Genomic DNA, 25,372 nt, shown 5'->3' with positions numbered 1-25,372 from the left:
CCGGGCATCGGGTTTCCTGGCAGACAGATCCACTCCCGGCGCGGAGCGGTGGCGCCCGGGTCAGGGGAGCCGGGACCCGCCAAGAGCCGGGGAGGCGGGGCGGGAGGGAGCCTGGATTCCCCGGGGGCCGGGCTGACGAGTCGGCAGCCCCCGATCCTCTGGACAACCGCGACATCGACAGGCAGATAGAAAGTTGCCAGATGTAGAGATGGGATTATCTGTGAAAAAGAACGAGGAAGATAATAACAATAATGTGTGTATGTGTGAGTGAGATAAACGTGTGAAGGAAAGTAACTTATGTTTCTGTAGATACTGGATGTGCGTGACAGAGAATATCGGGAGCGTGTGCGTGAGAAGATAATAATAATGGTATTTGTTAAGCGCTTACTATGTGCCAAGCACTGGGTGATGTGCGGGACAGCGAGTATAGTAACGGATCTGTGCATATTAGTGTGAGCGCAATACGTGTTAGCTGGGGGGGGGGGCTCTGGGGGGTGTGCGGGGATAGTTTGTGTGTATGTTGTGTCTGACAGGATTATATAGAGTGTGTGTGTGCGTGCTTGTGTGGGGGTGTGGGCATATGTGCGTGGGTGAATGGTAGAGTCTTCCGTCAGGAAGGATGGATGAGCTCCGGTTCTGGGAATGAGACTTCGGGACAGGGAACCTGCCTGCAAGAGTTGATTATAATGCTAGTGGTTTGCGCTGTGCCATTCGCACTCTCTCCCCTGCCCGACTTCCCTGCCCCTCATGTTCCCAGAGGATGAGTAGGCAGGCAAGGATGCGGCACGTTGCAAGGCAGATGCAAAGGTGTCTTGCTCAATGCGTGTGAGTGTGTGCATGTGCTTGTGTATGTGTGTCCCCCTCCCCCCAAGGACTTCTCCGGTCCCCAGCCTCCTCTCACAGCTCCTTTCTCTGTTTCTTTTGAATCCAGGGAAAAGCCTGAAGACCCTTATGTCCAAAGGAATCCTGCAGGTTCACCCTCCAATCTGTGATTGTCCAGGGTGTCGAATCTCATCTCCAGTGGTAAGAGTCTTGCGAAAAGTCGGGATTTGAGCTCTTCTCTCCTTCCCCTTCTCTTTTGACTCCTCAGCTTAGGAGCCCAAAGTCTGAAAATGCTGGAAAGGAAGCAAGCATGCCCATCAGGCTCTTGCACCCCCTCCTTCCCCCCCTCTCCAGAATAGGGGGAGACTTGGAGGTCCAGTGAGGAGAGGGGAGGACCAGAGAGCTGGCTAAGCCCCATATGTCACAGAGCCCCTCAGCACCGGGTGAGGGTGTGCCGATGGGTGAGGAAGATCACAGAGAGGCAGGGGTGCAGAGGACAGAGGGCTCTAGGGCCGGGCTGGAGAAAGAAAAATCAACAAACCCAGAACTTTGGCAGCTTCTCCTCTCCGGATTGGGTCAGACCCATTACCCATCCACGTCATTGAGCTTGCCGGGTAAAGGGGTCTTTGCAGCTAGGAAGATCTCCCACCTCATTCTGGTGACCAAGAGAGTTGTGCCTCAGTGTGATGTCATGAGAGATAGGAGTCTCGGGGCCTGTGGTTGCCTCATAATGTGATGTCATCAGAAATGAGGGACTTGGGAGTCCAGTGACCTCAGGGTGTGATGTCATCAGAGATCCCTCTTTTGTTGGTTCAGAGCAACCTCATAATGTAATGTCATCAGAGGTCCCTGCTTTGTTGGTCCAGATTGACGTCATAATGTGATGTCATCAGAGACTTGTTCCACGTGGGTCCAGAGTAACTTCATAATGTGATGTCATCAGAGATGGGTTCCTTGGGGTTCCCGAGTGACCTCATAGTGTGATATCATCAGAGATGGGTGCCGTAGGGCCCCAAGGGGCCTCAAGGGTGTGATGGGCTAGCGGTTCAGGACCTCCAGAGGAACAGAGGCATTAACCTTGGGCCTGCGGTGGCCAAGGGGCCCAAACAGGTTGAGATGTTGGCTGTCACTGTGACCAGATGGTCCAGCCTCTGGGACCAGTAGGGCCTGCTGGCCGGACCGTGGAGTTCTTAGAGCCTTGGTGTTTGTTTACTGTCCTTTATTTGCCATGAAAGCATAAGGGCCCCTCTGTGGCCTACCCCTGGTCCAAAATTGCACAGCTCCCAATGCTTGGAAATGCTGAGGCCGTTGTGGTTGTACGGACTTGTGCCTTTCTGTTCAACTTTCTCTTTGCCTGTCAGATGCTAAGTCCCAGCCGAAAGGCTCTTTCCCCTCCCGGGAGAGGCGTGATTTCTCCCCGGGTTCTGTGGGGCCAGGAGGTCAATCCTGTGAGCTGGTGTGAGGGCCAGTGGAGACTTCTCTCCCTACCCCATTTGTTTCTCCAGGCATGTGTGTTATTTCTGGGGTAAGTGTGTCATTTTGGGGACATGTGTGTTATTTCAGAAATGACCGGCCTGGTCTGCTGGGTGTGGGAAGGGGATCTCGGTGCTCGGATGGGAGCGTTTGTGGGGACTGGGATTGGGCTGCCTGTGCCGAGGGGTGAGGTCACCCTGGGAGCCTCAGACACAGACAGGGTCAAGGCCTTTGGCCCAGAGGCAGCTGGTCTAGCAGTATGGCACCCCTCCCCCAACTCAGACACCAGCAGTCCTGGGCAAAGGGGGCCGGATCCTTTGTCTCTTGTCATGAGCCCTCTGTCTCAGGGCATATCCCCCGGCTCTGGAGATCAGAGGCTGCAGTGTGGGAGGCGAGATCCTCCTATTGCCCAGGGAGCAAACTGTCCCCCAAAGGAGAGGGGTCAACTGCCAAGGAGAAAAGGGTGTCCGTCAGAGCAGCCTTGAGAATCCTGCCTATACCTGTTTCCCTCCAGTTCACCCAGTTGAGAGCCGGTCTCTGCAGAAACGGGGAGAGGTGTTGGCCGGCGGCGGTGGTGGAAGCAGCAGTTTGCTCCTCTTGAGTCAACTCATAATAATAATAGCAATATTAGCAATGGTGGTAAGAATAATAATAATGGTTCTTGTTAAGTGCTTACTATAGGCCAAGCACTAAATTAAGAGCTGGAGTAGGTAAAAGGCAGTCAGGTTGGACACAGGCCTTATCTCTTATGGGGCTCGCTATCTAAGGGGGAGGGAGAACAGGTATTGAAGAAATTAATTGACTTGTCCAAGGTCACATAGCAGGCATGTGGTGGAGCCAGGATTAGAACCCCTATCCTCTAACGCCCAGGCCCGTGCTCTTTCCACTTGTGACTTAGCTTCAGTTAGGACCCGGCCTGGAGACCAGGGGGCAGCTGGATCCAGGGGCTCAAAGTGGGGTAATTCTTCCGTCTCCAGGATTACTGCTGTCTCTCCCAACTCTCAAAGGTGGGGCACGTTACAGGGAGGGGTGCTTGTGTTTACCGACAGACCTGGGATCCCAGGAAAGGCAGGGAAGGGACAGAAAGGGAGAGTCAGGGGCGCCGCCCTGAATTTGCTCTCCCTACAGGAGAGCAAACACCCTGCCTGGCCTTGGCGGTAATGATGACATTTGCTGGGCATCCACTGAAAGCACGGCTCTGGACCAAGCGCCCGGGAAAACCCGAGACACGTCTCCGCCCACACAAGGGAGACAGACACGGAAATAGTCGCAACGTGGCATCGGAAGAGATTAATCTAGTGTTCAGTTGAATATCCATTTACACCCAGGCAATGAGAGAATGAGTATAAATAGATGCAAGTACTAGAGGTGGCCATTGGTTGGAGTGGTGCCAGGAGTGGGGAGTTAATCAGGGAAGGCTTACTGGAGGAAGGGGAGGAGGTGGGGCTTTAGAGGAGGGCTTTGAAGGTGGAGAGTGCTAAGGGCTGGCAGATTTTGGGCAGGGAGGGATTTCCAGGCGAGCAGTTACAGGCAGTGAGATGAGATCCAAAGATGTTAGGAGGCGGGTGGCTGGGGAGGAGAGAATCATTCGGTCATAGCCAGTGACAGGGGCCACTGTATAAGATGGAAAGAATTGGTAGAGAGCTCTGAAGCCAATGGGAAAGTGTTTCTGCTTTTTGCAGAGGGAGATGTGCTGCTGTTGGAAGGTTTCATAGTGGAGAGATGTGTGCTGAGCGGTATTGCAGAAAGTCGATCACGGTGGCGGCATGGACTCCTAATGGAAAGGGCTAGAGCACGGAGGCAGGGAGACCAGTGAGGAGGCTGGTGCAGTGGTCTAATGGTGTTAGGAGGAGAACTTGAACCAGAGTGATGGTTGTTTGGGTGGAGGTGAAGGGGCGGGTCCAGAAAATGTTTGGAAGGAAGAACTGAGAAGCAGAGTGTCCTAGTTTGAAATTCGGGCCTGGGAGTCGGAGAGCCTGGGTTCTAATCCCAGCTCTGCCGTTTGTCTCTTGCGTGGCCTTGAGCAAGTCGCTTAACTTCTTTGTGCCTCATCTGCCAAATGGGGATTCAATAGCTGTCCTCCCTCCTACGTGGACTGTGAGCCCAATATGTGACCAGATTATTTTGTATCTACCCCAGTACTTAGTAGAGAGCTTGGCACATAGTAAGTGCTTAAGAAATTCCATTAATAAAATAATAATAATAATAGTGATAATAATAATAAGCTGCAAGAGTTATCCAGGATGTGAGAACTGAATGGGAGAGGAGTCGAGATGACAACAAGATTACAGATTTGAGGGACAAGAAGGATGTTGAAATTTTTGATCAGGAGGGAGAAGTTAGGAGGAGAAAAGATGAGTAGCTCGGTTTTGGATGTGTTGAGTTTGTGATGCCTGAGGGCCATCCATGTGGAGAGGTCCTAGAGACAAGTGAAGATGAGGGATTGGAGAGCCGGAGAGAAGTCAGAACTGGCAAGGCAGGCTCCGGAGTCTGAAGCCGTGGAAGCAGATGAGCTCCCCAAGGGAGGGAGCCAAGAGTGGGAAGAGTGAAGGAGCCAGCACAGAGCCTTGCAGAGCGCCCACAGGGAAGGAGTTGGAGGTAGAGATGCAGCCAGCGAACGAGGAGACGGAGAAGGAGCAGCCAGAGAGGTGGGAGTGGGGGTCGGGAGAAGATCGTGTCGGTAAAACTGGGGAATAAAACTGTGTTCTAGAGAGAAGGGATGGTCACAGCATTGAAGCGGCTGAGAGGCGGAGGGGGTGAGGATCAGCAGGGCGGTCGGGATTCTGAATCCTCTTCTTCCTTCTGGGCTGTTGGAGATGTGAGGCCGGTACGGCCAGCCGCTGCTCACTGGGGCCAGCCTGAGCCTCTTTGCACTCTGCTGAGAAGTGCTGATGCTTTGGCCATCGGAGGTCTCAGTGACTCTTGTGCTTGGCCCAGGACACCCCCCACCCAGGTGGGCGTGGGAGGTTCACACATGGGGCCAGCTGCCTCCCTGTCTGCCTAGCTTTCTCCTTTCCCATCTGAGGCCAGGGGCCCTGCTCCATGGAAAACTGACAGGAATGTCGCTTACATCCCCCTCTGAGGGAAAGCTGGACTTCTTTCACATTTTCCCTGCTTTTGTGATGGAGCCTTCCCCCTCCCTCTTTCATCCTGCAGTGAACCAGGGGACACAGCCCTGGAGGCGCCTCCATGGGCAGCTGAGAGTCACCCAGCCCCCCTCACCCCACGGCCCACTGCTGGACCCGTCCTGTCCCCACCTCCTGAGCCCAGTCCCACCAGCATTGCCAGACTGGCAGCGGGACACTGGTGAGGCTGGAGTGCTATCAGAGTTGGCCGATTAGTTCGGGAAACTGTGTTTTGAGAGGAACCAATTGGGGCTGGAGAGATGTGGGGGGGCAGGGGCACCCCTCCACCCCTGTCCCCCTGTGTTCGCAGTCCCGTCATGAAAATCCTCAAGAGGTGCTAAACGGGAGGGAATGGAGCGCGCAGCCCCCTCAAGGCAGCCATACAGGTCTGTGAAAGAGCAGGGCTGAGGCTTCTTGGAGGATCAGGACCCACAGGGGCTGAGGCTGGGGGACAGGTACACCCCTGGGTGCCTGGGGCTTTCATGCCAGGCTCATGCTGGGGAGACCCAGACAGGAGGTCTGGGAAGCCCCAGCGAGATGGAGGGAGGCTGGTGGTTGGTGATGGAGGGCACTAGTCACAGGGCCCACCCCATAGCTCTCGTGGGCTCAGCTCACAGCACTCACCTCAGTCCCTCCACCAGCCCAAACACTGCTGGCCTGCGTCGGAAGGCCGGGGTGGGGAGGGCACATCTCTCCTTCAGCACTGGCGATGTTTCGTCCCCTTCCTCTCTGTCTCCACTCCACAAAACCCCACCCCCACCCCCAACCCTTCCCACTCCCCAACTCCTCCACAGAGGTCAGGGTAGCGCCCTTGGGCACTCTGTCCACAGGCCATCGTGAGCGCCCACCCATGCCTTCCAGGCCGACTTTTCAAGGCCTAGGCATATAGCTTTAATTCTGTTTGTTCTGAAGATACTGACACCTGTCTACATGTTCTGTTTTGTTGTCTGTCTCCCCCTTCTAGACTGTGAGCCTGTTATTGGATAGGGACTGTCTTTAGGTGTTGCCGACTTGTACTTCCCAAGCGCTTAGTACAGTGCTTTGCACACAGTAAGCGCTCAATAAATATGATTGAATGAATGAATAAAACCGCTGATCAGAGTGTCAGCGTTTTCTTGTGATTGCCAAATGAAATGTGAAGTTTGAAGAACCACTGCCCTAGGTTAAACCAGTTACTCAAAAATAGCATAGACTTACACCTTGAGGATGGGAAACCTGTCTCCATGTTTTGTTTTGTTGTCTGTCTCCCCCTTCTAGACTGTGAGCCCGTTGTTGGGTAGGGACTAACTCTAGATGTTGCCGATTTGTACTTCCCAAGTGCTTAGTATCGTGCTCTGCACACTGTAAGCGCTCAGTAAATATGATTGAATGAATGAATGAATGAAAGGCACTTCCCTCGCCCTCGACTTTCTAAAGTCGGGGACCCCTTCCCAACCTTCTGCCAGGGAAGGGAGCTTTCTCCCCCAGTCCTGACCTGTCCAAAACCAGGGACAAACCCCCAGGACATTCAGGGCTGGATTTGGGGCTGGACCCCTCCGTCCCAGTTTGGGTCCAGGAGCATCTAGCAGTCGAAGAAGGAATCAGAGACTGGGGGATCTGGGAATGGGGGAGCAGAGGCTGGGGGAATCACAGGCCGGGGGATTGGGGACTAGGGGGCAGGAGGCTGGGGGATCAGAAATTGAGGGACGGAGAAGGGGGAATCAGAGGTTGGGGGGATCAGAGACAGAGGTAGCAGAGTTTGGGAAATCGGAGCCTGGGGGTCGGAGGCTGCAAGATTGGCAGCTGGAGAGTCAAGGAGCTGGGAGATCAAGGGCTGGAGAGATGAGGACCGGATGATAAGGAGCTAGGGGTTGGGGGTCTAGGAGTCTGGGAATCTGATAAGCAGGCAGGCAAGGAGTCAGACTGACTGACAGATAGGCAGTGAGGTGGGCAGTCCTGCAGTCAGGTGGACAGATAAACAGACAGCACCTTCTGGAGCTTCCGACAGAGCAGGTGAGACGTTACAGTAGTTTTGCTGTCACATTCAACTTTGGACATGCCGGCCGTCTCCCTGGGAGCTGGGGGTCGGGGGGCTGGGGGGCCTGGAGGCCGGGGGCCGGGTCTGAGCTGTTCACTCGGGGTAGCCTCAACAGAAGCCCCTCCTCTCCCACCCCTCTGGCACCATCTGTTCTCTTCTTTCCTTGCCCTCGTCCCCTCCTCCCCATCCCTCCTCCTACACAAAGCAGGTGCTGTTTCCAGCTTGGAGGGGGCAGGGGGCTTTTCATGCCGCGCACACCGCCGTGGGCTCCGGACACAGCGGGTTGGGAGGCCCAGCCTGGCCTGGCCCTGCTCTGTTTTCAATTAGCCGTAGAACGCCAAGTGGAAATTACACCCTCATTTCCCCTCCCCTCGTTCTGTTGCGTTTGGACGCCCCCTTCTGCGTCTCCCGGGCGCAGTCTGCTTCCTGCAGCCAGACTGCCAGCACGCGGCTCCTTCCACAACAGATGCCAGTGCTGAGCCCGTCTGTCTCAGATGTCTCGGGTAGCAGCTTCCGGCCCCCCTCCCCCAGGCCCAAGTGCGTCATCTCCACCGAGCTGGAGGCCGAGAACCCGAACTCCATTCCCAGCATCAGGCCCATTCCAGGCCCCGGTCAGTGGCCACCAGCCACTGGCTGACCACCGGTTACAGGCTGGTCACCATGGCTAGCCCCTGGCCAGGGTGGGGGAGGGGTGTCAGCTTTGACCTCCTGCCACAGCCCCTCCTGCCTCAGGCCCCTCTGCCAAACACGTGTCCCTTCCTGCCTTCATCCACAAAGCTTCCTCCTCCGCCCTCGTAGCCAGACGGGAGAGGGAGCAAAGGACTCTCACTCTCCCAAAGAGTGGACCCCTTCAGCCCCATGGCTTCCCCTTCAAGGGCTTCGCCGCCATTGCTTCCCTGCCCCTCAAGGGCTGTAGACTGTGAGCTTGTTGTGGCCAGGGAATGTGTCTGTTCATTGTTTTACTGTAAGCTCTCAAGCACTTAGTACAGTGCTTTGCACACAGTAAGCGCTCAATAAATATAAATGAATTGGATGAATGAGGGCTTCCCCACCATGGCTTCCCCTTCAAGGACTTCACTGCTGAGGCTTCCCTGCCATGGTTCCCTCACTGAGGGCTTCGGATGCCATGGCTTGGCTACCGTGGCTTGGCAACCGTGGTTTCCTCATGGAGGGCTGTGCTCTCAGCTGCAAGTGGGCAACAGGCTGGAGGGTGGGAACTAGGCTCCAGCTTACCAGAAAAGGCTTCCTGACGTGTCCTGTGATCTGCGAACTAGGCCCCAGCTCACCAGAAAAGGTTTCCTGACGTGTCCCATGATCTGCCCCACCTGTGTGGGATCTATGGCCTCCAGGCATGCCAAGTCACTGGCCGCTGCCCAGCCTCTACCTTCCTGCAGGGGAGGTTGGTGGGGGGCTCCGAAATGGGGGTAAACATCCGAAGGCAGAATTTTTCAGCCTTTCTAGAGAATGGAAATGTCCCAAGCTAAAGTTTCCCCATGTTCTTAAGATTGGGAAACTTCTGGGCCTGATTTCCTCCTCCTCCTCCCTTCCCGACAGCAGAAGCCACCACAGTGACGGTGCTGCCTGCCTGGCCTGTGGAGTCATCTGGAAGGCTCCCCTTTGCCCTACCGGGGCCCAGTGCTGTGCCAGAGCCATCCATAGGTGTTGGGCCTGGGGTCCGGGGGGTCTGGACTGGGGGCCATCTATAGGGGCCATAACTGGGGTCCACGACCTGGAGTTGACTGTGGGAACCATGCCTGGGAGCCGTCTATGGGGGCAGTGATCAGGGGCTGTCTGTGGGGGCCATGACCATGAGAAGCAGTGTAGCCTAATGGATGGAGCACAGGCCTGGAAGTCAAAAGGACCTGGGTTCTAATTCCGACTCCTCCACTTTTTTGCTGTGTGACCTTGGGCAAGTCACTTAACTTTCTCTGTGCCTCTGTTATTTCATCTGTAAAATGGGGATTAAGATTGTGACCCCCAACCTCCTCCAGTGCTCAGAGCAGTGCCTTGCACAAAGTAAGCACTTAGTAAATGTCATGATTATTATTACTATTATCATGACCAGAAGCTGTCTGTGGGTCCTGAGATTGGTTGCCATGAACAGGGGCCCTGACAAAGAGCTGTATCTGGATACCGAAAGCTGGGACTACCTGTGGGGGTGGACAGAGTGTGAGTGTTTTGTGCTCAGTGAGCCCCTGCCCAAGGAGGTGGTAGTGCGGGGCGGGAGCTGAAGCTACAGGACAGGTGATAATAATAATAATGATGATGGCATTTGTTAAGCACTTACTATGTGCAAAGCACTGTTCTAAGCTCTGGGGGGGATACAAGGTGTTTGGGTTGTCCCATGTGGGTCTCACAGTCTTAATCCCCGTTTTACAGATGAGGTAACTGAGGCACAGAGAAGTTAACTGACTTGCCCAAAGTCACACAGTTGACATGTGGTAGAGCCGGAATTCGAACCCATGACCTCTGACTCCAAAGCCTGTGCTCTTTCCACTGAGCCACGCTGCTTCTCTGTGTCATGTGGTGTCACTGGTGTTGTTCAGCCCTGCATCTGCCTGAGATACTTTCCAGACATCTACAGCTGTCATTATTATTATGATGATTACTATTATGGTATTTGTTAAGAGTTTACTACATTGCCAGGCACTGTACTAAGAGCTGGGGTAGATACAAGCAAATTGGGTTAGACACAGTCCCTGGCCCATGTGGGGCTCACAGTCTTAATCCCCATTTTACAGAAGAGGGAACTGAGGCTCAGAGAAGTGAAGTGACTTGCCCAAGGTCACATAGCAGACAAGTGGCAGAGCCGAGATTAGAACCCATGACCCTCTGACTTCCAGGCCTGTGGCCTCTCCACTAATCCATGCTGCTGTCCTGGGTGTGGGAGTGGGGGGGAAAGCGGGAGGGGGGGCGGCGTGGGGGGTAGGAGGGAGAGCCCAAGGGCAGGGTCTGGGGAGTGTATCAAACAAAGTTCAGATTTGGACTTTGAGGCAAATGAGTGGCCTTTGAGGGTAAATTGGCCCCCAACCTGGGCAATCCCATTCTGAGGAGGCAGTCCAGGAACTCCTACAGTCCCCTCAGTATGTGTGAGGAAGGCGCCGAGAGGCATTGTGGTCCAATGATACCACACAGGTCCGTCTGGAGCCCAGGAGACCCTGGCTCCCACCACGCCTCTGCTTCTGGCCTGCTGTGGGACCATGGGCAAACCACGTAACATCACCACAGGCCCTCAGTTTCCTCATCTCTAAAGTGAGGAAGTGGTAGCAATCCCTGCCTCTTCTGGGTAGATTGAGAACACGATGCGATTGTTGATGTGAAAGCGTTTTGGAGTGGAGAGGACACGATGAGGCAAGTTCAAGGTTCCATGCTATGATTAAAACACATCTTCCTGCACAGAATCCCAGACCCCGAGCTCCTGCAGAGTCCCAACTTGGAGTCTGGCCAGGGGCTTCCCTCCAGCAGAGAAATGAAGCAACGAAACCTCTCATTCTCCCTTGTTGCTGCCAGAAGGGGCCGGGACTAAACCAACCTTGTCCCCACCGGTCTGGGCTGGGACAATCTGACCGCTGTCCGCACTCCAGCTCCACCCACGAGACCACTCTGCACCCTCCTTGGCCTGGGGCCTCAACCTCCCTCCTTCATTGGAGGTGGATGGGATGGGGGGCAGCTCCCAGCGCTGAGGAAGCCGCTTCTGTCGTGTTGCCTGAGCAACAAGAGTCAACCCCCAAGGGGTTCCTGCCTGTGGCTCCTGGCTGCGGGATCTTGGCTCTGGACTCCTGGTCATGGGCTCCTGGCTCAAAGAACCCAGAACAGAGGTTTTGAAGAACACCCACAATTAGGGGCTGCTAGGAGGAGGAGGAGTCAATGAATGGAACTGAGAAGCATCAGAGATGAGAAGCAGCATGGCCTAGTGGATAGAGCACAGGCCTGGGAGTCAGAAGGACCTGGGTTCTCATTCCAGCTCTGCCCCTTGTCTGCTGTGTGACTTTGGGCAAGTCACTTCACTTCTTTGTGCCTCAGTTCCCTCATCTGTAAAATGGGGATTAAGACTGTGAGTCCTTCGAGGGACAGGGACTGTATACAACCTCATTACGTTATAACTACCCCAACACTTAGTAAAGTAACTGGCCCATAGTAAGTGCTTAACAAATACCTTTAAAAAAAATAGTCTTTCTTACCTCTCTGACCTTTGTCCTTCACTTGCTCCTGACTCACTCTCTCCTCTTCCTGACGTATTCCTCAACAAATGACAATGTCTCCCTGCTGCTCTCTCTTGAGGAGACTTCATCTTCACCCTCTCCCATTTCCTGGGGAAAGGGGAGTCAGCCTGCTCCTCTTCCCACAATGTGATCCTCTCTCAATCTTGCCCCCAACTTCTCTCTCTCTCTCTCTCTCTCTCTCTCTCTCTCTCTCTCTCTCTCTCTCTCTGTCTCTGTCTCTCTTCCATCGCTACAACTTCGAGTTGCTGTAATCTGCCACCCTCCCAGTTCAGAGGAGACAAGCCCCCTTTCCCCTGTCCCCATTTTTCTGACCTCTGACCCCATCTGACCATTGGGGCCTAGCGGCTGGATGGGCTGCCTGGGACTAATTTGCTCAAACCAGGGCCTCACCCTCCCTTGGCTACACATACCCAAGATGGGGGAATAGCTAGGGGGTCTGGAACAAAGTTGGCCGTGGCCAATGCACCTGGGGCCCAGACCCGGGGTCATTTGAGACCCAGCAGGAGTGTGACCCTGGCTGCTGTTTCTGCTGTTAACCAGAAGAACAATGCAGAATAGTGCAGATCCCCAGAGCAGTCAACAGGTGTGGTGGTGAGGAGAAAGACAGCTGGGGAACGTAGGGTTTCCCCAATGTTTGTGCAACCCAGTCCCAGGGTGGAGGTTCAGGGGATTGGGAAACGGGTCCAGGGGCTGCCTCTGGGGGGAATTTGTTCCCATTGCCGAGAAGCAGAGCAAGTTAGGGGAGACAGGTGGCAAGGAGGCAGGGTAAGCCAGATGGACTGTGGACCCAAGGGGATAATAGAAGGCCAGGGTGGCAAGATGGAGAGCTAAAGGCCGATAGAGCACGGGCCTGTGAGTCAGAAGGTCATGGGTCTAATCCCAGCTTCACCACTTGTCTGTTGTGTGTCCGGGCAACTCAACTTCACTTCTCTGGGCCTCGGTTATCTCATCTTTAAAATGAGGATTGAGACTGTGAGCCCCACGTGGGACAGGGATTATGTCCAACCCTATTTGCTTGTATCCACCCCAGAGCTTAGTACAGTGGGTGGCACATAGCATGTAACAAATACCACAATTATTATTATTATTAGGAAAGCCAGCAGAGCCCAGAGCCCAGAAGGACCAAGCAAACAGATAGGCAATGGCAGTGTCCATCTAGGGGTGTGGGGTCTCTGTGGCAGGCGAATGGATGTGAACAACAGGGAGACATCTGGGAAATAGATGTGGTAGGAAAAGGGCAGGGAGCAGCAGGGAGCAGTGAGGAGCAGTGGAGGATGGGATGAGGAGCCAAGTCTAGAGTGTGCTGGGAGAAGAGGCAGGAGAACAGCGAGACCTGGGTTCCCACCCCAGGATTCTCACCTGGGTGAGTCGGGATTTACTCCATGCTCTTTAATGTTTATTGGTAACCAGCCCCTCAAGTTCCTTAGGCACTCTGTCCTTCTCTGGCCACGTCAGCCCCTTACCATGTCCCCAAGTCTAGGCAGTATGGGCCAATGGAAAGTGCAGGGGTCTGGGAATCAGGGAACCCAGATTCTAATTCCACCTCTGCCGCTGGTCAAATCAGTTAACCTCTCTGGGCCTCAGTATCTTCATTTGTAATAGGGAGACAACATTCCCCACCTTTTCCCTCTTCCCAGAGTTGTTGTAGGATACAAGGAGGTCATTGGTTTGCTTTGGAGGTATAAAAGTGTCATACAAACTCACCACCTACTACATTCCTCAGGCCCCAGTCTGCCCCCAGTCTTTCGGGGACACTGGCTCCCGACTGATGATGATAGTGAAACTGGTTCTCAAATGTAGAAGTTCCTGTGCTGCCAAAGCCCCCTTCCCCACATCCTACTCCCAGCAGGCATTGGGCTGAGGGCACAGAAACTGATAATAATAAGAAAAAGAATTGTGGTATTGGTTATGCGCTATTATGTGCCAAGCACTGTACTAAGCGTTGAGGTGCATACAAGTAAATCGGGTTGGACAGAGTCCCTGTTCCACATGGGGCTCACAGTCTCAATCCACATTTTACAGATGAGGTAACTGAGGCACAGAGAAGTAAGTGACTTGCCCAAGGTCACCCAGCAGACTTGTGGCAGAGCCGGAAATAGAACCCATGACCTTCTGACTCCCAGGTCTGCTATACTGTGCTGCTTCTCAACCGATCCAGCCAAGTCATCCCAACTTCCCCGCTCCTAAGGCATTGGAATGAATTAAAAATGTTTCCATCTCCAAAAGCTGCACTGGGGTGAATACGCTGGTTCTGCTGCCCCCCAACCAAAGCAGCTATCACTAGGTTTGCCCCACTGCGGCCTTCAGCCAATGGTTGAGTGCAGCAGCACTGCCCAGTGTGGCCAGCGGGTTGATCTCCGGCCTGGGTCGAGCAGACAGTGGGCACTGCTCTCCTTTCTCCTGCACTGGCAGAACAGTCCAGCAGACTGTGAGCCCCATGTGGGACAACCTGATCGCCTTGTAACCTCCCCAGCGCTTGGAACAGTGCTTTGTACATAGTAAGCGTTTAAAAATTCTAGACTGTGAGCCCGTTGTTGAGTAGGGACCGTCTCTATATGTTGCCAACTTGTACTTCCCAAGCACTTAGTACAGTGCTCTGCACACAGTAAGCGCTCAATAAATACGATTGAATGAATGAATGAAAGGCTCAGGCCGGGCCCTAGTGAGCCCTGAGCGGAGTGGAGGTAGGGGTGCCTGGATGATGCCATCTGAATGCCCTCTGCCCAAAGATGGCTGCCAGCAGCCCTGGTCAGTTCACCACAGGCCAAGCCATGCTTCGGGCTGAAGTTGGGGTGAGTGATGGGGTTGGGAGTCCTAAAAGTGGATGCCTGCCCCCGTGCAAAACCCCTCTGGGGACCCCAGAGGGAAGGCTAGCTGGGGCTGGAATGGGGATAGGGGTTCAGGCAGCTGGCCATCTCTTCATGCTGCAGACTACCCCCTTCCACTCCATGGGGCTGCTTCTCCTCCCCAACCCTGCCCGTGGCTCCCCGCCTGCCTGTGCCCCTGCAGCCCTCGGGAAGGGTCTTAGCACTATGTCCTCTATGGGAAGGAGCTCCAGTAGGCTCAGCAGATATTGGAGAGGGTTGGTGGTCCTACATGACTCATAGCTGGTCAGGAGAAAGCGGGAGCTGGCGTCTAGAAAGGCCCATGTAGGGGGAGGGATTTCCAGCCCTCTCACCCCCCAGCCCTCTCCCCACAGCCACCAGATGGACTTTGGCTGAGATCAGGGCTGGGGGTCAGCATGAGGTCAGGCTGGACACAGGACAAGGGGCCATTGAATGTGCAGACTTGGACAATATCCTAACTCAAGAGAAGCAGCATGGCCTAGTGGATAGAGCATGGTCCTGGGAGTCAGAAGGACCTGGGTTCTAATCCAGGCTCCGCCACTTGTCTGCTATGTGACCTCAGGCAAGTTACTTCACTTCTCTGTGCCTCAGCTGCCTCATCTGTAAAATGGGGATTAAGACTGTGAGCCCCCTGTGGGACAGGGGCTATGTCCAATTTGATTAGCTTGGTTATCTACCCCAGCATTTAGAACAGTGCCTGGTACATATAGTAAGTGCTTAACAAATACCAGACTTAATTCTCAATTGGGCTGGTGGGGACACATATGCCCCCATGTGGAGCCTAGAAAGGTCTCCTCAACTCCCTCTGGGGGCTGGGGAATTATGGGGGCCCCAGAACATGGCTTGACCCTGTCCTGTGCCTGTTTAACTTCTCTGTGCCTCAGTTCCCTCATCTGTAAAATGGAAATTAACATTGTGAGCCCTATGTGGGACAGAGACTGTGTCCAACCTGATTAGCTTGTGTCTACCCCAGAGCTTAGTACAATTCCTGGCACATAGTAAGCGCTTAACAAATACTATAAAAAGGACCCCCCCAAAAGCCTTACCTGTGTCCTCGTCTTCCTGTCTCCAGCCTTTCCCCAATGGATGGGCAAACTCCCGCCTTCCCTATCCACCCTGATCCCCTCCCCATCTTCCCAGGCCCATATCCCGGCCCCAAGGACCCTGTGCTGCACCCCCCCCCACCAAAAAGGGTGCAGCCCCTTGCCCTATCCTGCCTAGGGGGAGGGGTGATTTAGGGGGCAGGGGCTCCATACAAACAACATTCTCCAAGTGGGAATAAAGACAAGCCCCTTGGTTGGCTAAGAAAATCCAGGCAGGGAGGTCACTGGGTAGACGCAGTCCTGTTCAGCTGCCTGCTAGGCCCCCGTTGCCAGATCCCGGGCTGGTGGCAGTGGGAAGCTCAGACTTGGGGACTAAGATCAGATGGTGGGCATTGTGGACTGGACTTGGACAACTGGAGGCAGGCAGTTGTGGAGGAAGGGAGATAGGCAGGAAGGAAAATACTTCTCCAGCAATTGGATCGAGCCTTTCTCCTTTCTCTTCCCCTTAGAAATCGACCCTGCTCTCTGCAGCATTTTCAGCCTGTGGACCCAATGAGGCAGTTTTCTCCCATTGGGAGTTTGCTTGTTGACAACAGCTGAACCCTGCCTGTTGGGCAGTCCCAGCAGGCCGGACCCCCTCCCCGCCCCCCATCAGTGCAGGGCATTGCCCATGGCTGGCTCCTCACAGCAGTGCAGGACGATGCTCACGGCTTCTTCAGGATCGTGGCTCCGGACGCGACCCTTGAACAGGGACCCTCTTGTCCCCGCAGCTTCAGCTGAAAGCCCTTGGGGACTCCCTCCATCTCCTGGCCCTCCGGCCCTGCTACTTGATAGATTTGATCCTCTCTGTGCCACCCAGTCACAGCCTGCCCAGCAAGCAGCGTGGCTCAGTGGAAAGAGCATGGGCTTGAGAGTCAGAGGTCATGGGTTCAAATCCCAGCTCAGCCACTTGTCAGCTTTGTGACCTTGGGCAAGTCACTTAACTTCTCTGTGCCTCAGTTACCTCATCTGTAAAATGGGGATTAAGACTGTGAGCCCCACGTGGGACAACCTGATCACCTTGTATCCCCCCCAGCACTTAGAACAGTGCTTCGCACATAGTAAGCACTTAACAAATACCACTATTATTATTATTATTATTCCCTTGGGGTCTGGGCAGGACCAGGCAGGGCTGGGCCATAGGGTGGGCTGCTCCAACCGAGCCCTGAGCAGGTTCCACAGTCCAAACCAGCTTTCCAAGTAATAATAGTACTAATAATTTTGGTACTTGTTAAGTGCCAAGCACTGTTCTAAGCACTGTGGTAGATTCAAGTTAGGTTGGACACGGTCCCTGTCTCACACTCTTAATCCCCGTTTTACAGATGAGGTAACTGAGGCCCAGAGAAGTGAAGTAACTTGCCCAAGGTCACACAGCAGACATGGTGGAGCCGGAATTAGAACCCATGACCTTCGGACTGCCAGGCCTGTGCTCTTTCCACTAAACCATGCAAGTGGTTCTAGAGTGCCTCTGGAGTGGTGGACAAGGCTGCTGCTTCTTCTTCTGGTCACCTCTGGGTCTCAATCCTGCCAACTGCCCTGGGCCCAAGGTAGTGGGTCTGAATTTGGCACTCTGAGGTCAGAGGTCAGGAAGAGTAGAGCCCAGATTTTCATTCATTCATTCATTCATTCATTCATTCATTCATTCCTTCTATCTTATTTATTGAGTGCTTACTGTGTGCAGAGCACTGTACTAAGCACTTGGGAAGTACAAGCTGGCAACATATAGAGACAGTCCCTACCCAACAGTGGGCTCACAGTCTAGAAGGGGGAGACAGAGAACAAAACAAAACATATTAACAAAATAAAATAAGTAGAATAAGTATGTACAAGTAAAATAAATAAATAAATAGAGTAATAAATATGTACAAACATATATGCATATATACAGGTGCTGTGGGGAAGGGAAAGAGTTAAGATGGGGGGGTGGACGGGGGAGGAGGGGGAGAGGAAGGAGGGGGCTCAGTCTGGGAAGGCCTCCTGGAGGAGGTGAGCTCTCAGTAGGGCCTTGAAGGGAGGAAGAGAGCTAGCTTGGCAGATGTGGGGAGGGAGGGCATTCCAGGCCAGGGGGATGACGTGGGCTGGAGGTTGATGGCGGGACAGGTGAGAACGAGGCACGGTGAGGAGATTAGCGGCAGAGGAGCGGAGGGTGCGGGCTGGGCTGGAGAAGGAGAGAAGAGAGGTGAGGTAGGAGGGGGCGAGGTGATGGAGAGCCTTGAAGCCGAGTGTGAGGAGTTTCTGCCTGATGCGTAGGTTGATTGGTAGCCTCTGGAGATTTTTGAGGAGGGGAGTAACATGCCCAGAGCATTTCTGGACAAAGACAATCCGGGCAGCAGCGTGAAGTATGGATTGAAGTGGGGAGAGACAGGAGGATGGGAGATTGGAGAGGAGGCTGATACAGTAATCCAGACGGGATAGGATGAGAGCTTGAATGAGCAGGGTAGTGGTTTGGATGGAAAGGAAAGGGCGGATCTTGGCAATGTTGAGGAGGTGAGACCGGCAGGTTTTGGTGACGGCTTGGATGTGAGGGGTGAACGAGAGAGCGGAGTCGAGGATGACACCAAGTTTATGGGCTTGTGAGACGGGAAGGATGGTAGTGCCGTCAACAGTGATGGGAAAGTCAGGGAGAGAGCAGGGTTTGGGAGGGAAGACAAGGAGTTCAGTCTTGGACATGTTGAGTTTTAGGTGGCAGGCAGACCCATTTTCTGGCCACTGACCTTGCGGGACCCCTGACTGGCTGAGGGCACCTTAAGGAGAAGCAGCATGGCGTCGTGGATAGAGCAAGAGCCTGGGAGTCAGAAGGTCATGGGTTCCAATTCTAGCTCTGCCACTTGTCTGCTGTGTGACCTTGGGCAAGTCACTTCACTTCTCTGAGCCTCAGTTGACTCATCTGGAAAATGGGGACTCAAACTGTGAGCCCTACATGGGACAGGGACTGTGTCCAACCCAATTTGCCTGTATCCACCCAGCACTTAGTACAGTGCCTGGAATATAGTAAGTGCTTAACAAATGCCAAACGATAATAAGTGTATCATTATTACTAGAATAATAATGATAATAATAATGATAATAATCATGGTATGTGTTAAGCACTGTACTAAGCACCATGGTAGAGACAAAATAATCAGGTCAGACAGTTCCTGTGTCACATGGGGCTCACAGTCTTAATGAGGAAGAACAGATACTTAATCCCCATCTCACAAATGCGGAAACTGAGGCATTGAAAAGTATTTCTTAAGCATTTAGTGTGTGTCAAGCTGGGTGTTGGGAAAAACAAGGACCAAGCAGAGTGAGTTCCTATCACATATCGTTAGCTTGAGAGGAATTAAAAGTGTGAGCTGGGGTGTAGTGGGAGAAGAGAATGGATAAGTAGAATGGAGAGAACTAATGGAATGTCTTACAGCCAGTGGTTGGGAATTTCTGCTAGTTGCAGAGAGGAATAGGCAACTATTTGAGGGTTTTGAGGAGTGAGGAGACATGGAGGGCAATGTTTGGGAAAAATGTTTTGGGCAGTAGAGTGGAGTAGAAACTAGAAAGAGATGTGACAGGAAGCAAGGAGATTAGTGAGGAGGCTGATGAAGTAATCAAGACAGGATATTCATTCATTCAATCAATCAATCATATTTATTGAGCGCTTACTGGGTGCAGAGCACTGTACTAAGCGCTTGGAAGTACAAATTGGATAATGATGGTATTTGTTAAGCACTTACTTTGTGCCAAGCACTGTTCTAAGTGCTGGGGGAGATACAAGGTAATCAGGTTTACTAGGTGGGGCTTACAGTCTTAGTCCCCATTTTCCAGGTGCGTTGACTGTGGTACAGAGATGTTAAGTGACTTGCCCAAAGTCACACAGCTGACAAGTGGCGGAGTCAGGATTAGAACCCACGACCTCTGACTCCCAAGCCCGGGCTCTTTCCACTAAGCCACACTGCATGGGACACGTCAGGAAGCCTTTTCTGGTGAGCTGGAGCCGAGTTCACAGATCACAGGATACATCAAGTGCCTGGGCTAGTGTGGTGCCTATATGGATAGGGAGGAAGGGGCTGATACTGAAAATGTTGTGGAGGAATGAAAGACAGGATTTGGTGTCAGACTGAATATGGGAATTGAAAGAGAAGGAAGAGGCAAAAATATTGCCAAGGTTATGGGTTTGAGAGGTGACAAACCAAGAGAGGAAAACCAAGAGAGAACTGTATTGGTGAAATCAAGATTTCCAGGTGTTTCCCAGTAGAGGGAATGGTCCACAGTGTCCAAGATGGCTGAGAGACCAAAAAGGATTAAGATAATAATAATAATGATGGCATTTATTAAGTTCTTACTATGTCAAAGCACTGTTCTAAGCACTGGGGAGGTTACAAAGTGATCAGGTTGTCCCACATGGGGCTCACAGTCTTAATCCCCATTTTACAGATGAGGTAACTGAGGCACAGAGAAGTGAAGTGACTTCCCCAAAGTCACACAGCTGACAATTGGTGGAGTCAGAATTTGAACCTATAACCTCCTACTCCAAAGCCCATGCTCTTTCCACTGAGTCACGCTGCTTCTCTAGAGTAGCTAAAGTAGAGATCATTAGATTTGGTGAGGAGGAGGTTGTTGATGACCTTGGAGAGTACATTTCCAGTGAAGTAAAGAAGGCAGAAACCAGATGGTAGTGGTCAAGCAGGAAATTGAAAGGGAGAAGGGCAGATAGTGGACTAGCGGAAAGAGCATGGGGCAGGGAGGCAGAAGACTTCAGTTTTAATCCTACTTCGATCACTAGCCTTCTGTGTGACCTTGTAAAATGAGGCTCCTTCTAGATTGAGAGCCCAATGTGGTATAAGGACTGTGTCCAGCCTGATTATCTTGTGTCTGCCTCAATGCTTAACATGGACTTAGCTCTAAATAAACACCATCGTTATTAGGGGACCTTGGGATCCAGAGAAGCTTTTTAGAATGGGAGCAACTTAAGCATGTTTGAAAGCACAGGAGGAGTAAGCACTCAATAAATATGATTGATTGGATTGATTGATTGATTGATTCAGAGATGGAGCTGTCGAAGGTGTGTTTTTATAAAGTGCACAGGGATGAAGTTGGAGGTGCAAGTGGAGGTGGTAGATTTTGAAAGCAGGTGAGAGCCATCTTCTTAAGAGATGGCTAAAAAGGATGCAATAATTCAAGGAGGGGTGGGATGGAGTTGCGTGGGTGAAGGGGCCATTTGGGAAGCTCAGGCCTGGTGGTTTCAGTTTGATCAACACGTAGAAGCCCGCGTTGTCAGGGGCACCAACTGGGGAGTAAGGAGCCACGAGAAGCAGCGTGACTTAGTGGATAGTTCGCAGGCCTCAGAGTCAGAAGGACATGGGTTCCAATCCCAGCTCCACCACATGTCTGCTGTGTGACTTTGGGCAAGTCACTTCATTTCTCTGCACTTCAGTTTCCTCATCTGTAAAATGGGGATTAAGACTGTGAGCCCCATGTGGGACAGGGACTATATCCAACCTTATTAACTTGTGTCTACTTCAGTGCTTAGAACAGTGCTTGGCACAAAGTATGTGCTTAACAAGTGCCATAATAATAATTATTATTATTAATGATAATAATAACTCCAGCAAGAAGTTAAAAGTCCTGCCTAGCCTACCCCACTGCCCTCAGGAGCTGTTGTCATAAACTCATCCAGCGCTGAGCCCTGCTTGCCATCCCACTGACCCCCTGCCCCTTCCTCCCTCCATCCTCCACCCGCTCTCTCCCTTCCTCCCCCCGCCTCTCTCCTTCAACTTCTCCCATCCTTTTCTCCCTCTCTCCCTCTGTTCCTTCCTCCATCCCTCCCTCCATCCTCTTTCTCCACCCCTCTGTCCCCTCATCCCTCCCAACCGCCTCCCGGGCCACCCAACATCCAGAACCAAGTCTCCTTGTGTGTGTGAGACTCCAAACTGTTTGTTACATGGAAAACAATGCCATCCATGTGGGAAATAACCATAAATGTTCATTATTTGTACAGGAAAATCAATTTGTAGGCCAATTGATCAAATAAAGTAATGCAATTTGCTGGAGATCCCCCAGGTTCAGCAGGCGATCTGCCAGCAGCCACCCGGCAGGCCTGATTCCCAGGCGGGGGCCGGGGCCAAACAGGAACTTGGGAGTGGTTAGACAAGGCCAGGGGGGTGGGACAGGTCCCCAAGCACCACGGAAAATTGAGTTTGGAGGGAGTTGCCTCCAGTGAGGATCGGGTGTCACTCAGTATCCAGTTGGAGGGTAGAAAGGAAACCAAGTATGCTGTTCATGCCCCCTCTAACCCTTCCCCCACCAACCAGGTCCTCCTGGCCAAGCCCAGTGGGAACACGTGAAAGACCCCCGCATTACACCATCATGATGCATGGTGACATAATACTCTGCATTGAGCAGGAGAAGAGGAGAGCATTTCTGAGCCCCGCCTCCACTGTACCCTCGTGCCTACCCCTCGGCTGAGCCTTCCAGGTAGTTCTGCTCCAAATCGCCAACTACCACCCCACTCACGGCTCACCCTGTCGTGCCGCTATTCTTGAGAAAGGCAGCAACACAGCCACCTTTAAGAGAAATCCTACGGCTGCCATCTTGGAGAAAGGTTGTGAGAGGTGTCATGTTTGGAAAGCCCACAAGGTGGGCTGAGGCAGTGGCTTCCTTTGTTTTTGCTCACTGTTTGAACCAGGGAGGACCCTGAGGCTGGGTGATCCAGAGGCAGGGGTAGTCCCAAAGGATGGGATCAAGAGGTGGAAGGGTTCTCAAGGCTGTGGGATTTAGGGGTATTGGTGTCCCAGTGGATGGGATCCAGGGGTGGGGCTTCCCTTTCTTTCTTTCCCCTACGCCCTTGTTCCCTGCCCCTATTGCCTAGGACTCTGCTTGCCCTTCTGTTTGCTTATCCTTCCCCCACTTCCCAACCAAGCAATCAATCATCTGTATTAGAAGAAGCAGCATGGCTCAGTAGAAAGAGCACGGGCTTGGGAGTCATAGGTCATGGGTTCTAATCCTGACTCCACCACTTATTGGCTGTGTGGCTTTGGGCAAGTCACTTAATTTCTCTGTGCCTCAGTTACCTCATCTGTAAAATTGGGATTAAGATTGTGAGCTCCACGTGGGGCAACCTGATCACCTTGTATCCCCCCAGCGCTTATAACAGTGCTTTGCACATAGTAAGCGCTTAACAAATACCATCATTATTAAGGGTTTACTTTATGCACAGCACTGTACTAAGCACTTGAGAGAGTACAGTAGAATGGAAAGACACAATTTCTGCCCTCAGGGAGCTTTTAATCTAATGGGGGAAATAAAAGAATTTACAGCTAGAAGGAAAAAGAGAATGGAGAGATAGATATTTGAGTAAATAATAATAATTATGGTATTTGTTAAGCGCTTGCTATGTGCCAAGCACTGTTCTAAGCACTGGGGTAGATAAAAGGTAATCAGGTTGTCCCACGTGGGGCTCACATTTTTAATCCCTATTTTACAGATGAGGTAACTGAGGCACAGAGAAGTTAAGTGACTTACCCAAGGTCACACAGTAGACAAGTGGCAGAGCCGGAATTAGAACCCATGTCCTCTGACTCCCAAGCCCGTGCTCTTTACAATAGAGTTGGTAGATACATTTCCTGCCCATGAGGAACTCCTGGTCTAGAGAGGGAGATGTTAAATGAATAAATTACAGGTGTACTACGTAAGTGCTTGTGGGGCTGAGGGTGAAGTGAATATAGAGTGCTTAAAGGGTACAGATCCAGGTGTCTAAGAAATGCAAAAGAGAGGGGAAGCAGGGGAAAAGATGGCTTAGTCAGGCAAGGCCTCTTGGAGGAGTTGTGATTTTAATAAGGCTTTGAAGGTGGGGAGTGTAGTGATCTGTTGTATTATGAAGCGGGAGGGAGTTCCAGGCCTGAGAGAGGACATGAGCAAGGGGTCAGTGGTGAGATAGATGACACCAAGGTACAGTGAATAAGTTGGTGTTAAAGGAGTGAAGTGAGCAGCCTGGGCTGATGAGGAAATCAGTAAGATAATGTAGGAGGGGGAGAGCTGATTGAGTGCTTTAAAGCCAATGGTAAGGAGTTTCTCTCTGATGCAAAGGTGGATGGGCAACTACTGGAGATTCTTGAGAAGTGGGGAGACATAGACCGAACATTGTTTTAGAAAAATGATCTGTGAAGCAGAATGAAGTAGGGACTGAAGTGGGGAGAAACAGGAGGCGGGGAGGGCAGCGAGGAGGCTGATGCAGAAGTCAAGGCAGAATAGGACAAGTGCTTGGATCAGCATAGTAGCAGCTTGGATAGAGAGTAAAGGTCAGATTTTAGTAATGTTGTGAATGTCGAACTGACAGGATTTGGTGACAGATGGAATATGTGTGTTGAATGACATAGATGAGTCGAGGATAATGCCAAGGTTATGGGTTTGTAAGACAGGGAGGATAGTGGTGTTGTCTTCAGTGGTGGGAAAGAGAGGGGAAGGACAGGAATTGGGTGGGAAGAGAAGAAGTTCTGTTTTAGACATGTTTAGTTTGACGTATCTCCAGGAAATCCAAGTAGAGATGTCCTGAAGGAGGAAATGCTAGACTTCAAAGAAGGAGAGAGGTAAGAACTGGAGAGGTAGATCTGGGAATCATCTGCCTAGAGATGCGAAGAGATAAGTTGAAGCCATGGGAGCAAATGCATTCTCTAAGGGAGTGGGGGTAGGTGGAGAATAAAAGGGGACCCTGAAATGTCCTTTGAGTGACTCCCTTTGTTAGTGGGTGGGAGCCAAATAGGACCCTATGAAAGAGACTGAGAAGGCAGTCAGAGAGATAGGAGAACCAGGAGAAGACAGCATCAGTGAAGCCAAAGTTGGATATTGTTTCAAGGAGGAAGGGGTGGCAGCTGAGAGATAGGTCAAGAGGTAGGTAAGTCTACATACATGTTCAGAAAAGCTACAGTTGGTTGGTAGTGCATCAGTGTGGAGATGGTTCAGAACTGCTGAGATGGGTAGATTTGATCAGCAGAGAAGAAAAATTAATTGGAGTCGGTCTCCTGGTAGAGGGGGGATTTCAGAAGGACTGCGGTCTGGAGACTTTGATCAGAGATGGCATTTCAAGCAGGAGGGAGGACATGAGCAAGGGGTCAGAGGCAATAAGAACAGTGGGACACCACTACCAGGAATGGTGAGTAAGATGGCTCTCAAGGAATGAAGAGTGCAATCTGGGGTCTAGTGGGAGAAGAGAGTGAATAAGTTGGAGGGAGAGAGCTGCCTTAAAGCAGGAGTTTCTTCTTGATGGAGAGAGGTATGAGTAACCATTGAAGATTTTGGAGGAGTGTGGAGACATGCACACCAAGATGTTTTAAAGAAGATGATCTGAGCAGCAGAGTGAAGTATGGACTAGAAAGGGGAGAGGTTGTATGCAGCAAATTCAGTGAGGAGGCTGAGATAGTGGTCTACTCAGGCTCTCCTCTCCTTTCCCCACCTCCTCTTCTCCTCTCTTTTCCCATCATCTCTCTTCCTTCCCTGCTCCATTAATGTGTCTCGGAGTGGGGAGATTGTTATCCAGCGGAGTATGGTGTTAGGGAAGAAGGCTGGGGAGTGAAAGGGCAAGTATCCAGAGAGTCATGGTGACATGGCGGTGGGGAAGCAGGAGATTTGAGTCTGGGTTGCTCTGGTTGCTCTTGGTTGCTCTCTAGTCTGTAAGCTCATCGTGAGTAGGGAATGTGTCTTTTTAGTACAGTGCTTTGCACATAGTGAGTGCTCAATAAATACGAATGAATGAATGAATGGAGAGTGGTGGGAGAGAAGAGGTCAGTGCTTGGGAGCCACAGTGTGGGGAGAGATG

General features: G+C 52.2%; 1 protein-coding gene across 2 annotated transcripts in view; it reads left to right on the top strand.

Annotated features, from left to right (window-relative positions):
• Positions 1-25,372, top strand: part of SAMD11 (sterile alpha motif domain containing 11) — an 86,033-nt gene that overhangs the window by 2,752 nt on the left and 57,909 nt on the right. Inside the window, exons 1-2 of one of the 2 annotated variants that reach the window (XM_038746784.1) lie at positions 202-253; positions 932-1,023. In XM_038746784.1, coding sequence (XP_038602712.1) covers positions 952-1,023 — 72 coding nt within the window. In that variant the 5' untranslated portion in view covers positions 202-253; positions 932-951. Of the gene's footprint in view, positions 1-201; positions 254-931; positions 1,024-25,372 lie in introns of those variants that run through there. The other variant, XM_038746783.1, reaches the window with a different exon arrangement.

This window comes from Tachyglossus aculeatus, chromosome 5 (genome assembly GCF_015852505.1).
Source record: "Tachyglossus aculeatus isolate mTacAcu1 chromosome 5, mTacAcu1.pri, whole genome shotgun sequence".
NCBI classification, from domain to species: Eukaryota; Metazoa; Chordata; class Mammalia; order Monotremata; family Tachyglossidae; genus Tachyglossus; species Tachyglossus aculeatus.
This window is presented reverse-complemented; position numbering and strand designations above follow the sequence as displayed.